This window comes from Echiichthys vipera (assembly GCF_963691815.1).
Source record: "Echiichthys vipera genome assembly, chromosome: 18".
Lineage (NCBI taxonomy): Eukaryota > Metazoa > Chordata > Actinopteri > Perciformes > Trachinidae > Echiichthys > Echiichthys vipera.
The window spans coordinates 417,441-439,195 of NC_139843.1; the positions used below are offsets into that span (position 1 = coordinate 417,441).

Sequence of the window (21,755 nt, forward strand, 5' to 3'; positions counted from 1 at the left end):
GTCTTTACCAAACCATAACATGACTTTACCAAACTATAACATGTCTTTACCAAACCATGACATGTCTTTACCAAACTCTAACATGACTTTACCAAACCATAACATGTCTTTACCAAACAATAACATGTCTTTACCAAACTATAACATGACTTTACCAAACCATAACATGACTTTACCAAACTATAACATGACTTTACCAAACTATAACATGACTTTACCAAACTATAACATGACTTTACCAAACTATAACATGACTTTACCAAACTATAACATGACTTTACCAAACCATAACATGACTTTACCAAACCATAACATGACTTTACCAAACCATAACATGACTTTACCAAACTATAACATGTCTTTACCAAACTATAACATGACTTTACCAAACTATAACATGACTTTACCAAAGTATAACATGTCTTTACCAAACTATAACATGTCTTTACCAAACTATAACATGACTTTACCAAACTATGACATGACTTTACCAAACCATAACATGACTTTACCAAACTATGACATGACTTTACCAAACAATAACATGTCTTTACCAAACCATAACATGTCTTTACCAAACCATAACATGTCTTTACCAAACCATTACATGTCTTTACCAAACTATAACACGACTTTACCAAACTTTACCGGTTCTGTCTGCCCCAAACCGGTTCTGTCTGCCCCAAACCAGCTCTTTCTGCCCCAAACCTGCTCTGTCTGCCCCAAACCGGCTCTTTCTGCCCCAAACCAGCTCTATCTGCCCCAAACCAGCTCTGTCTGCCCAAAACCGGTTCTTTCTGCCCCAAACCAGCTCTTTCTGCCCCAAACCGGTTCTTTCCGTCCCAAACCGGTTCTTTCTGCCCCAAACCGGCTCTATCTGCCCCAAACCAGCTCTTTCTGCCCCAAACCAGCTCTATCTGCCCCAAACCTGCTCTGTCTGCCCCAAACCGGTTCTTTCTGCCCCAAACCAGCTCTCTTTCTGCCCCAAACCGGTTCTTTCTGCCCCAAACCGGTTCTTTCTGCCCCAAGTCGGTTCTTTCTGCCCCAAACCGGTTCTGTCTGCCCCAAACCGGTTCTTTCTGCCCCAAACCGGTTCTGTCCCCCCAAAACCAGCTCTTTCTGCACCAAACCGTTTTTTTCTGCCCCACACCGGCTCTTTCTGCCCCAAACCGGTTCTTTCTGCCCCAAACCGGCTCTTTCCGCCCTAAACCGGTTCTGTCTGCCCCAAACCTGCTCTTTCTGCCCAAAACCGGTTCTGTCTCCCCCAAACCAGCTCTTTCTGCCCCTAACCAGCTCTGTCTGCCCCAAACCGGTTCTGTCTGCCCCAAACCAGCTCTTTCTGCCCCAAGCCTGCTCTTTCTGCCCCAAACCAGCTCTTTCCGCCCTAAACCGGTTCTGTCTGCCCCAAACCGGATCTGTGTGCCCCAAACCAGTTCTTTCGGCCCCAAACCGGTTCTGTCTGCCCCAAACCAGCTCTGTCTTCCCCAAACCGGTTCTTTCTGCCCCAAACCGGCTCTATCTGCCCTAAACCGGTTCTTTCTGCCCCAAACCGGCTCTTTCCGCCCTAAACCGGTTCTGTATGCCCCAAACCGGTTCTTTTCGCCCTAAACCGGTTCTGGCTGCCCCAAACCGGTTCTTTCTGCCCCAAACCGGTTCTGTCCGCCCCAAACCGGTTCTGTCTGCCCCAAACCGGTTCTTTCTGCCTCAAACCGGTTCTTTCTGCCCCAAACCGGTTCTGTCTGCCCCAAACCGGTTCTTTTTGCCCAAAACCGGTTCTTTCTGCCTCAAACCGGTTCTTTCTTCCTCAAACCGGTTCTTTCTGCCTCAAACCGGTTCTTTCTGCCTCAAACCGGTTCTTTCTGCCCAAAACCGGTTCTTTCTGCCCCAAACCAGCTCTTTCCGCCCTAAACCGGTTCTGTCTGCCCCAAACCGGATCTGTGTGCCCCAAACCAGTTCTTTCGGCCCCAAACCGGTTCTGTCTGCCCCAAACCAGCTCTGTCTTCCCCAAACCGGTTCTTTCTGCCCCAAACCGGTTCTTTCTGCCCCAAACCAGCTCTTTCCGCCCTAAACCGGTTCTGTCTGCCCCAAACCGGATCTGTGTGCCCCAAACCAGTTCTTTCGGCCCCAAACCGGTTCTGTCTGCCCCAAACCAGCTCTGTCTTCCCCAAACCGGCTCTATCTGCCCTAAACAGGTTCTTTCTGCCCCAAACCGGTTCTTTCCGCCCTAAACCGGTTTTGTCTGCCCCAAACCGGTTCTTTCCGCCCTAAACCGGTTTTGTCTGCCCCAAACCGGTTCTTTCTGCCCCAAACCGGTTCTGTCTGCCCCAAACCGGTTCTGTCTGCCCCAAACCAGCTCTTTTTGCCCAAAACCGGTTCTTTTTGCCCCAAACCGGTTCTGTATGCCCCAAACCGGCTCTTTTTGCCCAAAACCGGTTCTTTCTGTCTCAAACTGGTTCTTTCTGCATCAAACCGGTTCATTCTGCCTCAGACCGGTTCTGTCTGCCCCAAACCGGTTCTTTCTTCCTCAAACCGGTTCTTTCTGCCTCAAACCGGTTCTTTCTGCCTCATACCGGTTCTTTCTGCCCCAAACCAGCCCTATCTGCCCTAAACCGGTTCTGTCTGCCCCGAACCGGTTCTGTCTGCCCCAAACCGGTTCTTTCTGCCTCAAACCGGTTCTTTCTGCAATAAACCGGTTCTTTCTGCTACAAACCGGTTGTTTCTGCCTCAAACCGGCTCTTTCTGCCTCAAACCGGTTTTTTCTGCCTCAAACCGGCTCTTTCTGCCTCAAACCGGTTCTTTCTGCAGTAAACCGGTTCTTTCTGCTTCAAACCGGTTCTTTCTGCCTCGAACCGGTTCTTTCTGCAATAAACCGGTTCTTTCTGCCTCAAACCGGTTCTTTCTGCCCCAAACCGGTTCTTTCTGCAATAAACCGGTTCTTTCTGCCTCAAACCGGTTCTTTCTGCAATAAACCGGTTCTTTCTGCCCCAAACCGGTTCTTTCTGCCTCAAACCGGCTCTTTCTGCCTCAAACTGGTTCTTTCTTCTTCAAACCGGTTCTTTCTTCCTCAAACTGGTTCTTTCTGCAATACACCGGTTTTACGCCCCAAACCGGTTCTTTCTGCAATAAACCGGTTCTTTCTGCCTCAAACCGGTTCTTTCTGCCCCAAACCGGTTCCTTCTGCCTCAAACTGGTTCTTTCTTCTTCAAACCGGTTCTTTCTTCCTCAAACCGGTTCTTTCTGCAATAAACCGGTTCTTTCTGCCTCAAACCGGTTCTTTCTGCCCCAAACCGGTTCCTTCTGCCTCAAACCGGTTCTTTCTGCAATAAACCGGTTCTTTCTAACTTAAACTGGTTCTATCTGCCTCAAACTGGTTCTTTCTGCTACAAACCGGTTGTTTCTGCCTCAAACCGGCTCTTTCTGCCTCAAACCGGTTCTTTCTGCCTCGAACCGGTTCTTTCTGCAATAAACCGGTTCTTTCTGCCTCAAACCGGTTCTTTCTGCCCCAAACCGGTTCTTTCTGCAATAAACCGGTTCTTTCTGCTTCAAACCGGTTCTTTCTGCCTCAAACCGGTTCTTTCTGCAATAAACCGGCTCTTTATGCCTCAAACCGGCTCTTTCTGCCCCAAACCGGTTCTTTCTGCCTCAAACCGGTTCTTTCTGCCTCAAACCGGCTCTTTCTGTCTTAAACCGGTTCCTTCTGCAATAAACTGGTTATTTCTGCACCTAACCGGTTCTTTTTGCAATAAACCGACTCTTTCAGCTTCAAACCGGTTCTTTTTGCTTCAAACTGGCTCTTTCTGTTTCAAACCGGCTCTTTCTGCCTCAAACTGGTTCTTTCTGCCTCAAACCGGCTCTTTCTGACTCTTTCTGCTTTAAACCGGCTCTTTCTGCTTCAAACCGGCTCTTTCTGGTTCTTTCTGTTTCAAACCAGCTCTTTCTGGTTCTTTCTGCTTCAAACCGGCTCTTTCTGGTTCTTTCTGCCTTAAACCGGTTCTTTCTGCCTCAAATTGGCTCTTTCTGGTTCTTTCTGCTTCAAACCGGTTCTTTCTGCTTCAAACCGGCTCTTTCTGGTTCTTTCTGCTTCAAACCGGCTCTTTCTGCTTCAAACCGGCTCTTTCTGGTTCTTTCTGCCTCAAATTGGCTCTTTCTGGTTCTTTCTGCTTCAAACTGGTCCTTTCTGCTTCAAACCGGCTCTTTCTAGTTCTTTCTGCCTCAAATTGGCTCTTTCTGGTTCTTTCTGCTTCAAACCGGTTCTATCTGCTTCAAACCGGCTCTTTCTGGTTCTTTCTGCTTCAAACTGGCTCTTTCTGGTTCTTTCTGCTTCAAACCGGTTCTTTCTGCTTCAAACTGGCTCTTTCTGGTTCTTTCTGCTTCAAACCGGCTCTTTCCGGTTCTTTCTGCTTCAAACCGGCTCTTTCTGGTTCTTTCTTCTTCAAACCGGCTCTTTCTGGTTCTTTCTGCTTCAAACCGGCTCTTTCTGGTTCTTTCTGCTTCAAACCGGCTCTTTCTGGTTCTTTCTGCTTCAAACCGGCTCTTTCTGGTTCTTTCTGCTTCAAACCGGCTCTTTCTGGTTCTTTCTGCCTCAAACCGGCTCTTTCTGCCTCAAACCGGTTCTTTCTGCCCCAAACCGGTTCTTTCTGCCTCAAACCGGTTCTTTCTGCCCCAAACCGGTTCTTTCTGGTTCTTTCTGCTTCAAACCGGTTCTTTCTGCCTCAAACCGGCTCCTTCTGGTTCTTTCTGCCTCAAACCGGCTCTTTCTGGTTCTTTCTGCTTCAAACCGGCTCTTTCTGGTTCTTTCTGCTTCAAACCGGCTCTTTCTAGTTCTTTCTGCCTCAAACCAGCTCTTTCTGCCTCAAACTGGCTCTTTCTGGTTCTTTCTGCTTCAAACCAGCTCTTTCCGGTTCTTTCTGCTTCAAACCGGCTCAATCTGGTTCTTTCTGCTTCAAACCGGCTCAATCTGGTTCTTTCTGCTTCAAACCGGCTCTTTCCGGTTCTTTCTGCTTCAAACCGGCTCAATCTGGTTCTTTCTGCTTCAAACCAGCTCTTTCTGGTTCTTTCTGCTTCAAACCGGCTCTTTCTAGTTCTTTCTGCCTCAAACTGGCTCTTTCCGGTTCTTTCTGCCTCAAACTGGCTCTTTCTGGTTCTTTCTTCTTCAAACCGGTTCTTTCTTCCTCAAACCGGTTCTTTCTGCAATAAACCGGTTCTTTCTGCCTCAAACCGGTTCTTTCTGCCCCAAACCGGTTCCTTCTGCCTCAAACCGGTTCTTTCTGCAATAAACCGGTTCTTTCTAACTTAAACTGGTTCTTTCTGCTACAAACCGGTTGTTTCTGCCTCAAACCGGCTCTTTCTGCCTCAAACCGGTTCTTTCTGCCTCGAACCGGTTCTTTCTGCAATAAACCGGTTCTTTCTGCCTCAAACCGGTTCTTTCTGCCCCAAACCGGTTCTTTCTGCAATAAACCGGTTCTTTCTGCTTCAAACCGGTTCTTTCTGCCTCAAACCGGTTCTTTCTGCAATAAACCGGCTCTTTATGCCTCAAACCGGCTCTTTCTGCCCCAAACCGGTTCTTTCTGCCTCAAACCGGTTCTTTCTGCCTCAAACCGGTTCTTTCTGCCTCAAACCGGCTCTTTCTGTCTTAAACCGGTTCCTTCTGCAATAAACTGGTTATTTCTGCACCTAACCGGTTCTTTTTGCAATAAACCGACTCTTTCAGCTTCAAACCGGTTCTTTTTGCTTCAAACTGGCTCTTTCTGTTTCAAACCGGCTCTTTCTGCCTCAAACTGGTTCTTTCTGCCTCAAACCGGCTCTTTCTGACTCTTTCTGCTTTAAACCGGCTCTTTCTGCTTCAAACCGGCTCTTTCTGGTTCTTTCTGTTTCAAACCAGCTCTTTCTGGTTCTTTCTGCTTCAAACCGGCTCTTTCTGGTTCTTTCTGCCTTAAACCGGTTCTTTCTGCCTCAAATTGGCTCTTTCTGGTTCTTTCTGCTTCAAACCGGTTCTTTCTGCTTCAAACCGGCTCTTTCTGGTTCTTTCTGCTTCAAACCGGCTCTTTCTGCTTCAAACCGGCTCTTTCTGGTTCTTTCTGCTTCAAATCGGTTCTTTCTGCTTCAAACCGGCTCTTTCTAGTTCTTTCTGCCTCAAATTGGCTCTTTCTGGTTCTTTCTGCTTCAAACCGGTTCTATCTGCTTCAAACCGGCTCTTTCTGGTTCTTTCTGCTTCAAACCGGCTCTTTCCGGTTCTTTCTGCTTCAAACCGGCTCTTTCTGGTTCTTTCTGCTTCAAACCGGCTCTTTCTGGTTCTTTCTGCTTCAAACCGGCTCTTTCTGGTTCTTTCTGCTTCAAACCGGCTCTTTCTGGTTCTTTCTGCCTCAAACCGGCTCTTTCTGCCTCAAACCGGTTCTTTCTGCCCCAAACCAGTTCTTTCTGCCTCAAACCGGTTCTTTCTGCCCCAAACCGGTTCTTTCTGGTTCTTTCTGCTTCAAACCGGTTCTTTCTGCCTCAAACCGGCTCCTTCTGGTTCTTTCTGCCTCAAATCGGCTCTTTCTGGTTCTTTCTGCTTCAAACCGGCTCTTTCTAGTTCTTTCTGCCTCAAACCGGCTCCTTCTGGTTCTTTCTGCCTCAAATCGGCTCTTTCTGGTTCTTTCTGCTTCAAACCGGCTCTTTCTAGTTCTTTCTGCCTCAAACTGGCTCTTTCTGGTTCTTTCTGCTTCAAACCAGCTCTTTCCGGTTCTTTCTGCTTCAAACCGGCTCAATCTGGTTCTTTCTGCTTCAAACCGGCTCAATCTGGTTCTTTCTGCTTCAAACCGGCTCTTTCCGGTTCTTTCTGCTTCAAACCGGCTCAATCTGGTTCTTTCTGCTTCAAACCAGCTCTTTCCGGTTCTTTCTGCTTCAAACCGGCTCAATCTGGTTCTTTCTGCTTCAAACCGGCTCTTTCTAGTTCTTTCTGCCTCAAACTGGCTCTTTCTGGTTCTTTCTGCTTCAAACCAGCTCTTTCCGGTTCTTTCTGCCTCAAACTGGCTCTTTCTGGTTCTTTCTGCTTCAAACCGGCTCTTTCTGGTTCTTTCTGCTTCAAACCGGCTCTTTCTGGTTCTTTCTGCTTCAAACCGGCTCTTTCTGGTTCTTTCTGCTTCAAACCGGCTCTTTCTGGTTCTTTCTGCTTCAAACCGGCTCTTTCTGGTTCTTTCTGCTTCAAACCGGCTCAATCTGGTTCTTTCTGCTTCAAACCGGCTCTTTCTGGTTCTTTCTGCTTCAAACCGGCTCAATCTGGTTCAAACCAGTTATTTCTGCCTCAAACCGGCTCTTTCTGGTTCTTTCTGCCTTAAACCGGCTCTTTCTGCTTCAAACCGGCTCTTTCTGGTTCTTTCTGCCTTAAACCGGCTCTTTCTGCTTCAAACCGGCTCTTTCTGGTTCTTTCTGCCTTAAACCGGCTCTTTCTGCTTCAAACCGGCTCTTTCTGGTTCTTTCTGCTTCAAACCGGCTCTTTCTGGTTCTTTCTGCCTCAAACTGGCTCTTTCTGCCTCAAACCGGTTCTTTCTGCCCCAAACCGGTTCTATCTGGTTCTTTCTGCTTCAAACCGGTTCTTTCTGCCTCAAACCGGCTCTTTCTGGCTCTTTCTGCCTCAAACCGGTTCTTTCTGCCTCAAACCGGCTCTTTCTGGCTCTTTCTGCCTCAAACCGGCTCTTTCTGCTTCAAACCGGCTCTTTCTGGTTCTTTCTGCCTTAAACCGGCTCTTTCTGCTTCAAACCGGCTCTTTCTGGTTCTTTCTGCCTTAAACCGGCTCTTTCTGCTTCAAACCGGCTCTTTCTGGTTCTTTCTGCTTCAAACCGGCTCTTTCTGGTTCTTTCTGCCTCAAACTGGCTCTTTCTGCCTCAAACCGGTTCTTTCTGCCCCAAACCGGTTCTATCTGGTTCTTTCTGCTTCAAACCGGTTCTTTCTGCCTCAAACCGGCTCTTTCTGGCTCTTTCTGCCTCAAACCGGTTCTTTCTGCCTCAAACTGGCTCTTTCCGGTTCTTTCTGCCTCAAACTGGCTCTTTCTGGTTCTTTCTGCTTCAAACCGGCTCAATCTGGTTCTTTCTGCTTCAAACCGGCTCAATCTGGTTCTTTCTGCTTCAAACCGGCTCTTTCCGGTTCTTTCTGCTTCAAACCGGCTCAATCTGGTTCTTTCTGCTTCAAACCAGCTCTTTCCGGTTCTTTCTGCTTCAAACCGGCTCAATCTGGTTCTTTCTGCTTCAAACCGGCTCTTTCTAGTTCTTTCTGCCTCAAACTGGCTCTTTCTGGTTCTTTCTGCTTCAAACCAGCTCTTTCCGGTTCTTTCTGCCTCAAACTGGCTCTTTCTGGTTCTTTCTGCTTCAAACCGGCTCTTTCTGGTTCTTTCTGCTTCAAACCGGCTCTTTCTGGTTCTTTCTGCTTCAAACCGGCTCTTTCTGGTTCTTTCTGCTTCAAACCGGCTCTTTCTGGTTCTTTCTGCTTCAAACCGGCTCTTTCTGGTTCTTTCTGCTTCAAACCGGCTCAATCTGGTTCTTTCTGCTTCAAACCGGCTCTTTCTGGTTCTTTCTGCTTCAAACCGGCTCAATCTGGTTCAAACCAGTTATTTCTGCCTCAAACCGGCTCTTTCTGGTTCTTTCTGCCTTAAACCGGCTCTTTCTGCTTCAAACCGGCTCTTTCTGGTTCTTTCTGCCTTAAACCGGCTCTTTCTGCTTCAAACCGGCTCTTTCTGGTTCTTTCTGCCTTAAACCGGCTCTTTCTGCTTCAAACCGGCTCTTTCTGGTTCTTTCTGCTTCAAACCGGCTCTTTCTGGTTCTTTCTGCCTCAAACTGGCTCTTTCTGCCTCAAACCGGTTCTTTCTGCCCCAAACCGGTTCTATCTGGTTCTTTCTGCTTCAAACCGGTTCTTTCTGCCTCAAACCGGCTCTTTCTGGCTCTTTCTGCCTCAAACCGGTTCTTTCTGCCTCAAACCGGCTCTTTCTGGCTCTTTCTGCCTCAAACCGGCTCTTTCTGCTTCAAACCGGCTCTTTCTGGTTCTTTCTGCCTTAAACCGGCTCTTTCTGCTTCAAACCGGCTCTTTCTGGTTCTTTCTGCTTCAAACCGGCTCTTTCTGGTTCTTTCTGCCTCAAACTGGCTCTTTCTGCCTCAAACCGGTTCTTTCTGCCCCAAACCGGTTCTATCTGGTTCTTTCTGCTTCAAACCGGTTCTTTCTGCCTCAAACCGGCTCTTTCTGGCTCTTTCTGCCTCAAACCGGTTCTTTCTGCCTCAAACTGGCTCTTTCCGGTTCTTTCTGCCTCAAACTGGCTCTTTCTGGTTCTTTCTGCTTCAAACCGGCTCTTTCTGGTTCTTTCTGCTTCAAACCGGCTCTTTCCGCCCCCCCCCTCTCACCCCCGCCCCCCCTCGCTGTTTAAAACTGTCGTGGTCTCAAACGTGTTCCTGTTTAACCTACTTCCTGTTTCCTGTGATGCGTTCAGGGACACTTCAATCACATCCTGGGCCAGTGAAGACGATGTCCCGCTCTCCGGCTGCTCCTCGTCCAATGGGATGTCCCTCCAGCTGGATGATGTCACCACCTCTGAACGGACCAATCAGGCGCTTCCTCTGTGATTAAAGTCTTGTAAAATTCCACCGTGGTGCGTTTAAGGACCTCCGGGTTGTGATTAACTCTGTTTTCTCCAGTGTCCTTGAACACACCATCGTTTGGACTCCGCAGGAACGTTTAAGCCCCGCCCCTCTCTGCCTCTCCGTCCAATCACACAGCCTTCCTCCTGCTGGCGTCTGATTGGCTCCCGTGTTCTGTCCTGAGCTGTGATTGGACACCAAAGTGCTGACTCGTGTTAGCGTAGCTCGCGGCTAACGCTGTTTGTAAAAACCGCTGAATGGTTAAAATCATGTTTATATTTTTATATCGTGACGTTTTTATGACTGAATGTTTCTGATGACATCATCATCATCGGACCAATCAGAGCGCAGCATTTGCACCTCAGACTGATTTCAAAATAAAAGCTTTGACTGAACTCAGTTTCCTGTTTGGTTCCAAAATAAAACGCAGAAAGTTTCAGAAACTTTATTAAATTTAAAAAAACATGAAAAACTAAAAATTTTGTTTCTGAAAATGAAAAATAAAGAAGCTCCGCCCCCTCAGCTGTCAATCACTCCGGTTTGGATCTCTTGGCTGCAGGAGCGTCACCTGTTTACAAACAACAACAACAACAACTGTTTACAAACAACAAACAAACACCTGTTTACAAACAACAACAAACAAACAACACCTGTTTACAAACAACAACAAACAACTGTTTACAAACAACAACAAACAAACATCAACACCTGTTTACAAACAACAAACGGTTATAAACAAACAAAGAACAGTAAACAAACAAACTGTTATAAACAAACAAACAACAGTAAACAAACAACAGGGAAACAAACAACAGGGTTATAAACAAACAGGGTTATAAACAAACAAACAACAGGGTTATAAACAAACAACAGGGTTATAAACAAACAACAGGGAAACAAACAACAGGGTTATAAACAAACAGGGTTATAAACAAACAAACAACAGGGTTATAAACAAACAACAGGGTTATAAACAAACAACAGGGAAACAAACAACAGGGTTATAAACAAACAAACAACAGGGTTATAAACAAACAACAGGGTTATAAACAAACAACAGGGAAACAAACAAACAACAGGGAAACGAACAAACAACAGGGTTATAAACAAACAACAGGGTTATAAACAAACAACAGGGTTATAAACAAACAACAGTAAACAAACAAACAGGGTTATAAACAAACAACAGGGTTATAAACAAACAACAGGGTTATAAACAAACAAACAGGGTTATAAACAAACAAACAGGGTTATAAACAAACAACAGGAAAACAAACAAACAGGGTTATAAACAAACAAACAACAGGGTTATAAACAAACAACAGGAAAACAAACAAACAGGGTTATAAACAAACAAACAGGGTTATAAACAAACAACAGGGTTATAAACAAACAAACAGGGTTATAAACAAACAACAGGGTTATAAACAAACAACAGGGTTATAAACAAACAACAGGGTTATAAACAAACAACAGGGTTATAAACAAACAACAGTAAACAAACAAACAACAGGGAAACAAACAAACAACAGTAAACAAACAACAGGGTTATAAACAAACAACAGTAAACAAACAAACAACAGGGTTATAAACAAACAAACAGTAAACAGACGCACCGTCCTCCTGCTGAAGCGTGCGGACGATCCCAAACGCCGTCTTCCTGGTTTCTGACAAAAAAACATTCAGATGAAAATATTTTAAAGGTATTTATTTAAATAACAACAACAACAATAAACAACAACAAACAACAGTTTTACCTGCGTGAACGACGACGGAGCGACAGGTGGACGACACGGCGTCTTTAGCGTCTGCGTCTGATAAACCGAACAACAACCCTCTGAGGACGAGGTCAGGACAACAACAACAACAACAACAACCCTCTGAGGACGAGGTCAGGACAACAACAACAACATAAACAACAACCCTCTGAGGACGAGGTCAGGACAACAACAACAACAACAACAACATAAACAACCCTCTGAGGACGAGGTCAGGACAACAACAACAACAACAACCCTCTGAGGACGAGGTCAGGACAACAACAACAACCCTCTGAGGACGAGGTCAGGACAACAACAACAACAACAACCCTCTGAGGACGAGGTCAGGACAACAACAACAACCCTCTGAGGACGGGGTCAGGACAACAACAACAACAACCCTCTGAGGACGGGGTCAGGACAACAACAACAACAACCCTCTGAGGACGAGGTCAGGACAACAACAACAACCCTCTGAGGACGAGGTCAGGACAACAACAACAACAACAACCCTCTGAGGACGAGGTCAGGACAACAACAACAAACAACAACAACAACAACCCTCTGAGGACGAGGTCAGGACAACAACAACAACAACAACAACCCTCTGAGGACGAGGTCAGGGGCCTGTTTCACAAAGCAGGTTTAGTGAAAACTCTGAGTCTGTTAACCCTGAAATGAGGGAAACTCTGAGTTTTCCGTTTCACAAAGAGAGCTAACTCAAACCAGAGACAGAGGGGTAACTCTAGCCTGTTTCACAGAGAGAGCTAACTCAAACCAGAGACAGAGGGGTAACTCTAGCCTGTTTCACAGAGAGAGCTAACTCAAACCAGAGACAGAGGGGTAACTCTAGCCTGTTTCACAGAGAGAGCTAACTCAAACCAGAGACAGAGGGGTAACTCTAGCCTGTTTCACAGAGAGAGAGCTAACTCAAACCAGAGACAGGGGGGTAACTCTAGCCTGTTTCACAGAGAGAGCTAACTCAAACCAGAGACAGAGGGGTAACTCTAGCCTGTTTCACAGAGAGAGCTAACTCAAACCAGAGACAGAGGGGTGACTCTAGCCTGTTTCACAGAGAGAGCTAACTCAAACCAGAGACAGAGGGGTAACTCTAGCCTGTTTCACAGAGAGAGCTAACTCAAACCAGAGACAGAGGGGTGACTCTAGCCTGTTTCACAGAGAGAGCTAACTCAAACCAGAGACAGAGGGGTAACTCTAGCCTGTTTCACAGAGAGAGCTAACTCAAACCAGAGACAGAGGGGTAACTCTAGCCTGTTTCACAGAGAGAGCTAACTCAAACCAGAGACAGAGGGGTAACTCTAGCCTGTTTCACAGAGAGAGCTAACTCAAACCAGAGACAGAGGGGTAACTCTAGCCTGTTTCACAGAGAGAGCTAACTCAAACCAGAGACAGAGGGGTAACTCTAGCCTGTTTCACAGAGAGAGCTAACTCAAACCAGAGACAGAGGGGTAACTCTAGCCTGTTTCACAGAGAGAGCTAACTCAAACCAGAGACAGAGGGGTGACTCTAGCCTGTTTCACAGAGAGAGCTAACTCAAACCAGAGACAGAGGGGTAACTCTAGCCTGTTTCACAGAGAGAGCTAACTCAAACCAGAGACAGAGGGGTAACTCTAGCCTGTTTCACAGAGAGAGCTAACTCAAACCAGAGACAGAGGGGTAACTCTAGCCTGTTTCACAGAGAGAGCTAACTCAAACCAGAGACAGAGGGGTAACTCTAGCCTGTTTCACAGAGAGAGCTAACTCAAACCAGAGACAGAGGGGTAACTCTAGCCTGTTTCACAGAGAGAGCTAACTCAAACCAGAGAGAGAGGGGTAACTCTAGCCTGTTTCACAGAGAGAACTAACTCAAACCAGAGACAGAGGGGTAACTCTAGCCTGTTTCACAGAGAGAGCTAACTCAAACCAGAGACAGAGGGGTAACTCTAGCCTGTTTCACAGAGAGAGCTAACTCAAACCAGAGACAGAGGGGTAACTCTAGCCTGTTTCACAGAGAGAGCTAACTCAAACCAGAGACAGAGGGGTAACTCTAGCCTGTTTCACAGAGAGAGCTAACTCAAACCAGAGACAGAGGGGTAACTCTAGCCTGTTTCACAGAGAGAGCTAACTCAAACCAGAGACAGGGGGGTAACTCTAGCCTGTTTCACAGAGAGAGCTAACTCAAACCAGAGACAGAGGGGTAACTCTAGCCTGTTTCACAGAGAGAGAGCTAACTCAAACCAGAGACAGAGGGGTAACTCTAGCCTGTTTCACACAGAGAGAGCTAACTCAAACCAGAGACAGAGGGGTAACTCTAGCCTGTTTCACAGAGAGAGAGCTAACTCAAACCAGAGACAGAGGGGTAACTCTAGCCTGTTTCACAGAGAGAGAGCTAACTCAAACCAGAGACAGAGGGGTAACTCTAGCCTGTTTCACAGAGAGAGCTAACTCAAACCAGAGACAGAGGGGTAACTCTAGCCTGTTTCACAGAGAGAGAGCTAACTCAAACCAGAGACAGGGGGGTAACTCTAGCCTGTTTCACAGAGAGAGCTAACTCAAACCAGAGACAGAGGGGTAACTCTAGCCTGTTTCACAGAGAGAGCTAACTCAAACCAGAGACAGAGGGGTAACTCTAGCCTGTTTCACAGAGAGAGAGCTAACTCAAACCAGAGACAGAGGGGTAACTCTAGCCTGTTTCACACAGAGAGAGCTAACTCAAACCAGAGACAGAGGGGTAACTCTAGCCTGTTTCACAGAGAGAGCTAACTCAAACCAGAGACAGGGGGGTAACTCTAGCCTGTTTCACAGAGAGAGCTAACTCAAACCAGAGACAGAGGGGTAACTCTAGCCTGTTTCACAGAGAGAGCTAACTCAAACCAGAGACAGAGGGGTAACTCTAGCCTGTTTCACACAGAGAGAGCTAACTCAAACCAGAGACAGAGGGGTAACTCTAGCCTGTTTCACAGAGAGAGCTAACTCAAACCAGAGACAGAGGGGTAACTCTAGCCTGTTTCACAGAGAGAGCTAACTCAAACCAGAGACAGAGGGGTAACTCTAGCCTGTTTCACAGAGAGAGGTAACTCAAACCAGAGACAGAGGGGTAACTCTAGCCTGTTTCACAGAGAGAGCTAACTCAAACCAGAGACAGAGGGGTAACTCTAGCCTGTTTCACAGAGAGAGCTAACTCAAACCAGAGACAGAGGGGTAACTCTAGCCTGTTTCACAGAGAGAGCTAACTCAAACCAGAGACAGAGGGTAACTCTAGCCTGTTTCACAGAGAGAGCTAACTCAAACCAGAGACAGAGGGGTAACTCTAGCCTGTTTCACAGAGAGAGCTAACTCAAACCAGAGACAGAGGGGTAACTCTAGCCTGTTTCACAGAGAGAGCTAACTCAAACCAGAGACAGAGGGGTGACTCTAGCCTGTTTCACAGAGAGAGCTAACTCAAACCAGAGACAGAGGGGTAACTCTAGCCTGTTTCACAGAGAGAGCTAACTCAAACCAGAGACAGAGGGGTAACTCTAGCCTGTTTCACAGAGAGAGCTAACTCAAACCAGAGAGAGAGGGGTAACTCTAGCCTGTTTCACAGAGAGAGCTAACTCAAACCAGAGACAGAGGGGTAACTCTAGCCTGTTTCACAGAGAGAGCTAACTCAAACCAGAGACAGAGGGGTAACTCTAGCCTGTTTCACAGAGAGAGCTAACTCAAACCAGAGACAGAGGGGTAACTCTAGCCTGTTTCACAGAGAGAGCTAACTCAAACCAGAGACAGAGGGGTAACTCTGTCTCGGGTGAGTTTTGGCGAAGTATAGTTCTGCTGTAGTTCCGTCTGTTCTTTCAGAAAATCACTGCAAACATCAGACATTAGAAGTTATATCAGGTGGTGAATATTTACACTACCATGGCGTGTCATTTTGATAACGATCCCGGGAATGAAGGTGACGCATTTCGCAAAGAGAATTAAATATTGGTCGGGAGATGATTATCAGACCGCTCATAGACGTCCTTAATATACTGCAGCCATAATTACAACATGAATGAAATGGATCTTTTGAGCAAGTTGAATGTATTTGACTCAGCGTTTCTAAATATAATCCCAGCTTTTCTTGCAATTCATAGGTTCAAAAGTGTGTGCTTTTAAACTACTCCTATAGGTGGAAACAACAGCCTTCTGATCCAGAATATCACCTATAATGCGAGGGGGCTGAATAAAACACAGTTTCATGTCACAGTCCATCTCACCCCTCCTTACATTTCCAACATTAACAGCCAGTCATGCTTTCATATCACAGCAGATATTCTGTTGCGCTGCGTTTTTTTTGCAAATGGGAGTTTTTTATACAACATTGATATGTTGTATAAAAAACAGCCACTTACGGTAATATTTACTTTACGATGTAAAATGAGGCGTCACCATGAGACTGTGCTGAGGTTTTACCTGTTTGAAAAATGTTTTTATGTTTCATCTTAAGCTGCGCTTCTCCCCCGCGGGGTTGCACTTAAATGAAATAAATTAATAGGCTCCCACTCATGCAGTTTCCCCTGTGATATTACTGTGATTACAACAGGACTACATTTAAACTTATGCACTGAGCGTTGCCATGGTGATATTACTGTGATTGCAACTGGACTACATTTAAACTTACGCACTGAGCGTTGCCATGGTGATATTACTGTGATTACAACAGGACTACATTTAAACTTATGCACTGAGCGTTGCCATGGTGATATTACTGTGATTGCAACAGGACTACATTTAAACTTACGCACTGAGCGTTGCCATGGTGATATTACTGTGATTACAACTGGACTACATTTAAACTTATGCACTGAGCGTTGCCATGGTGATATTACTGTGATTGCAACAGGACTACATTTAAACTTACGCACTGAGCGTTGCCATGGTGATATTACTGTGATTGCAACTGGACTACATTTAAACTTATGCACTGAGCGTTGCCATGGTGATATTACTGTGATTGCAACAGGACTACATTTAAACTTATGCACTGAGCGTTGCCATGGTGATATTACTGTGATTGCAACTGGACTACATTTAAACTTACGCACTGAGCGTTGCCATGGTGATATTACTGTGATTACAACTGGACTACATTTAAACTTATGCACTGAGCGTTGCCATGGTGATATTACTGTGATTGCAACTGGACTACATTTAAACTTATGCACTGAGCGTTGCCATGGTGATATTACTGTGATTACAACTGGACTACATTTAAACTTACGCACTGACCCGAGCCGCAATGTCCTCCAGCACCGTCTCCCTCTCTTTTGCTGCTGCAGCGGTGTAAACCTGCTCAAACTCTCCGTATGAGCGCATTAATGTTTCCATTTCCAGTTGTAGCGTAGCCCTTCGCTTCCCCGTTGCCATGGTGACTCGTCGAATCAGGGCTCCATTGATGCTGTCTTTTTTTACTTGTGGTGCACGCGCTTAACTCCAGGTCAAACTACTCTGAGCTGATCAACCGAACGCAAATCTGCTGTTCTGGAACCGAAAACTCAGAGTTTCCTATCTCAGAGTAGATCAACTCAGAGTTCAGGGTTAAACTCAGAGTTTCCTATCTCAGAGTAGATCAACTCAGAGTTCAGGGTTAGACTCAGAGTTTCCTATCTCAGAGTAGATCAACTCAGAGTTCAGGGTTAGACTCAGAGTTTCCTATCTCAGAGTAGATCAACTCAGAGTTCAGGGTTAAACTCAGAGTTTCCTATCTCAGAGTAGATCAACTCAGAGTTCAGGGTTAAACTCAGAGTTTCCTATCTCAGAGTAGATCAACTCAGAGTTCAGGGTTAAACTCAGAGTTTCCTATCTCAGAGTAGATCAACTCAGAGTTCAGGGTTAAACTCAGAGTTTCCTATCTCAGAGTAGATCAACTCAGAGTTCAGGGTTAAACTCAGAGTTTCCTATCTCAGAGTAGATCAACTCAGAGTTCAGGGTTAAACTCAGAGTTTCCTATCTCAGAGTAGATCAACTCAGAGTTCAGGGTTAGACTCAGAGTTTCCTATCTCAGAGTAGATCAACTCAGAGTTCAGGGTTAAACTCAGAGTTTCCTATCTCAGAGTAGATCAACTCAGAGTTCAGGGTTAGACTCAGAGTTTCCTATCTCAGAGTAGATCAACTCAGAGTTCAGGGTTAGACTCAGAGTTTCCTATCTCAGAGTAGATCAACTCAGAGTTCAGGGTTAAACTCAGAGTTTCCTATCTCAGAGTAGATCAACTCAGAGTTCAGGGTTAGACTCAGAGTTTCCTATCTCAGAGTAGATCAACTCAGAGTTCAGGGTTAGACTCAGAGTTTTTTGAACCTGCTTTGTGAAACAGGCCCCAGGACGACAACAACAACATAAACAACACAAACAACAACAACAAACACAAACAGGAAGTGCGGCGACTGCTCTGAGCCAATCAGAAGGATACAGGTTGGTGATGTCATAGGGCCCTCTGAGCTCCAGAGGCTGAAACACAAACGTTGTTATTGTTGTTGTTGTTTACTCATAAATAAACGTTGTTGTTGTTGTTGTTGTTTACCTTCTCGGCTGCACTCGACAGGATCACGCTCTGAAAGACACAAACACACGGGTGAGCGATGACGTCAGCGTGACGTCACAGTGACATCACAGCGAGGACGCACCCTCCCTCTGCAGTTCTCCGTCAGCTGCACGGCGTTGGCGATGGTGTAGCGCCGCCGGGTGGCGTCTCTGACGGCCGCCGCGTACGAGACCTCGAACGCCACGCCGCGCTCCATCGCCTGAACACACACACACGTTAAAGTGATGATGACAAACAACAACAACAACAACAAACAACAACAACAAACGTGTTCTGACCCCGTTGATCGATTTCCTCTTGAAGTTGAACGGAAGTTTCTCCGTCACTGAGACGCTGATGATGTCAACGTCACTCTCCATACACGCTATCTACACACACACACACACACACACACACACACACACACACACACACACACACACACACACACACACACACACACACACACACACACACACACACACACACACACACACACACACACACACACACACACACACACACACACACACACACACACACACACACACACACACACAGAGACACACAGAGACACACACACACACACACACACACACAGAGACACACACACACACACAGAGACACACACACACACACACACACACACAGAGACACACACACACACACACACAGAGACACACACACACACACACACACACACACACACACACAGAGACACACACACACACACACAAACACGTGTAAAATAATTATTTTTCATATTTAAATATAATAAAAATATAAATGTTGTTGAATCTCACGTGGAAAAGTTTCTCTGTGGTCGGCTGAACGGCGAGGAGATCGAACCGCCGGAACTCTGGAGCGAATCTCTGAGAACACGCACACACACACACACACACACACACACACACACCCGACGCACACACACACACACACACACACACACCCGACGCACACACACACACAGACACACAGAGAGACACACACACACACGCGCGCACGCACACACGCACACACACACACACACAGAGACACACACAGACACACACACACACACACAGACACACACACACAGACAGACACACACACACACACACACACACGCACACTTAATCATCTCTACTTCATCGTTCAGATCTGAATTTCAAAATAAAAGTCTTTACTCACACAGTGGCTGGAGTCTGACGTCACCACGGTCAGTCTGTTCAGCACTCTGATTGGACGAGAGCGACCCTGACAGAGACAACAACAACACACCTGAACACACACCTACACACACCTGAACACACACCTACACACACCTGAACACACACCTACACACACCTGAACACACACATCTGGACACACACCTGAACACACACCTGAGACACACACATCTGGACACACACCTGCACACACACCTGAACACACACACACACAAACACCTGAACACACACACACTCACCTCAACACACACCTGGACAAACACACCTGACACACACACACACACCTGAACACACACCTGAACACACACACCTGAACACACACACACACACACCTGAACACACACGTCTGTTCTCACCTGAACACACACACACACACCTGAACACACACCTGAACACGCATCTGGACACGCACCTGAACACACACCTGAACACACACCTGAACACACACCTGAACACACACCTGAACACACACCTACACACACCTGAACACACACACCTGGACACACACACCTGGACACACACACCTGGACACACACACACACACCTGAACACACACACACACACCTGAACACACACCTGAACACACACCTACACACACCTGAACACACACACCTGACCACACACACACACACACCTGTTCTCACCTGGACACACACCTGATCTCACCTGAACACACACACCTGACACACACACACACACACACACACACCTGACTCACCTGAGACACACACACACACACACCTGACCACACACACACACACACACACCTGTTCTCACCTGGACACACACACCTGACACACACACACACACACACCTGACTCACCTGAACACACACACACCTGACTCACCTGAGACACACACACACACACACCCCTGACTCACCTGGACGAGGGGCAGTGGATCCATCAGTTCGCTGATCGGCGTCGGAACAGGAATCAGCTGCAAACAGGAAATAAAGAGTTCCAAAATAAAAGCTCCGGTGATGTTTGTGTTAAAAACACTGAAACAGAAAAAACCCAGGCGCCCCTGAACGCAGCACGCACCTGCTTCTTCCGGGACACAGGTGTGAACAGGTAGTTCACGGCCACGGTGGAAAAACCGACTGAAGGAGAAAAACAAACAAACAAAGAAACAAACAAACAAAGAAACACTTTTTTACTTTCTTCTGTTTGAAACTTCAGAAAAACAAAGTTCACTTTAATAATTCTTCATTTTTTCTGATTTTATTTAAAAATCATTTAAACACAAAAGTCTTTAAATGGAATAAATAAATAAAATATTTAAATAAAAACATGTGAAAATAAACAAAATGATTTTAATTCTTTAATTTATTTCTCCTCATTTCTACTTTTGTTTCATTTTTTTATTTTTGTATTGAAGTTTTTTATTGTTTGATTTATTTCTGTGATTTATTTTTTAAATTTAAGTTTTGATTTTTTCTCTTTGTTGTTTTTGTTTTTATCTTTAATTTCAGGTTTTTTAATAAACATAAACTTTATTGTTTGTTTCACATTTGTTCATAAAATATCTTCACCTGTATTTTAATAAACTTTAAATATGAACATTTAAAACTAAAAACTGACTTTAACTCATTAAATCATCAGTAAACTGTAGTTTTTATCATGAACCCGCGGTTTCCATGACAACAACACTTTAAACCTTAAACAGTCAGTTTTCTAAACGGATAAGTTTTAATATTAATGACTTTATTACTTATTAAAGTTATTATAACAATTATTATTATAATAATGAGTCCATTAGAAAGTCGCCGCGGAGCCCCGGTGCCGGACCCGGAGCCCCGGTGCTGGCGCGGTCAGGGGCCGGGGCGCAGGCACCAGGGCCCCGCAGAGAGAGCTCCGTGTTCCCGGTGAGAGACTCACGGTGAGCCGCGGTCTGGATGAGCCGCTGCAGCAGCGCGGTGTCCGGGGAGAACGGCAGGTTCAGGTCCATGAACACGGACATCTCCACGGTGCTGCTGCCGGTGCTGCGGGGACCGGAAATACGGGCTGCTAGGGACCGGAAACACGTGAAGCTGCTGCTGGGGACCGGAAACACGTGCTGTTGCTGGGGACCGGAAACACGTGCTGCTGGGGACCGGAAACACGTGAAGTTGCTGCTGTGGACCGGAAACACGTGAAGCTGCTTGCTGGAGACCGGAAACACGTGCTGCTGCCGCGGAGCCGCACGGCCTGATGGGAGTTTTTCCTGGTAAACAGCGGAAATCACTTTTATCATTTACACAATATTATTATTTTATTTATTTAAAGTCTTTATGTTCAGAACATGTTTCAAATGTTCTGTGTTAATTTAATAAATACTAAAATAATAATAATAATAATAATAAAGAGTAAACGTGTTTCTGTTGCTTCCTGCAGGGGGCGGCGTCGCTTCTGCTGCAGAATAAACAGCAGAAGAAGAAGAAGAGACGCCGCTTCCGCTTCCGCCGTCAACACAGACAGTAAAGTTCACTCATGATTTAAACTGTTTTAAAGTTCATTTATGATTTAAACTGTTTTAAAGTTCACTCATGATTTAAACTGTTTTAAAGTTCATTTATGATTTAAACTGTTTTAATCATTACTCATGATTTAAACCAAACTCCCTTGTTGTTTAACACGAACGCAAACGTTGGTGTGTGCGGGGAAACGG

At 45.9% G+C, this 21,755-nt stretch overlaps 2 protein-coding genes across 2 annotated transcripts in view; one reads left to right on the forward strand and one right to left on the reverse strand.

Moving 5' to 3' along the window:
* The window catches only part of LOC310961256 (uncharacterized protein), a 12,471-nt gene extending 2,623 nt beyond the window's left edge, over positions 1–9,848 (forward strand). Inside the window, exon 4 of the mRNA XM_083933261.1 lies at positions 9,452–9,848. Within this exon, the coding sequence (XP_083789387.1) occupies positions 9,452–9,481 (30 nt within the window). The 3' untranslated portion in view covers positions 9,482–9,848. The remainder of the gene's footprint in view (positions 1–9,451) is intronic.
* A 182-nt stretch (positions 9,849–10,030) lies between these two features.
* On the reverse strand, positions 10,031–21,100 carry rpp30 (ribonuclease P/MRP 30 subunit). The gene is made up of 12 exons (XM_083933308.1): positions 20,987–21,100; positions 20,150–20,208; positions 19,989–20,045; positions 19,069–19,134; positions 18,702–18,770; positions 18,198–18,287; positions 18,002–18,118; positions 17,899–17,928; positions 17,788–17,825; positions 11,357–11,436; positions 11,216–11,266; positions 10,031–10,167 (listed from the first exon to the last, which is right to left on the reverse strand). The coding sequence occupies exons 1-12, from the start codon at positions 21,066–21,068 to the stop codon at positions 10,130–10,132; spliced, it is 777 nt and encodes a 258-aa protein (XP_083789434.1). The 5' UTR covers positions 21,069–21,100; the 3' UTR covers positions 10,031–10,129.
* Positions 21,101–21,755: the final 655 nt, after the last annotated feature.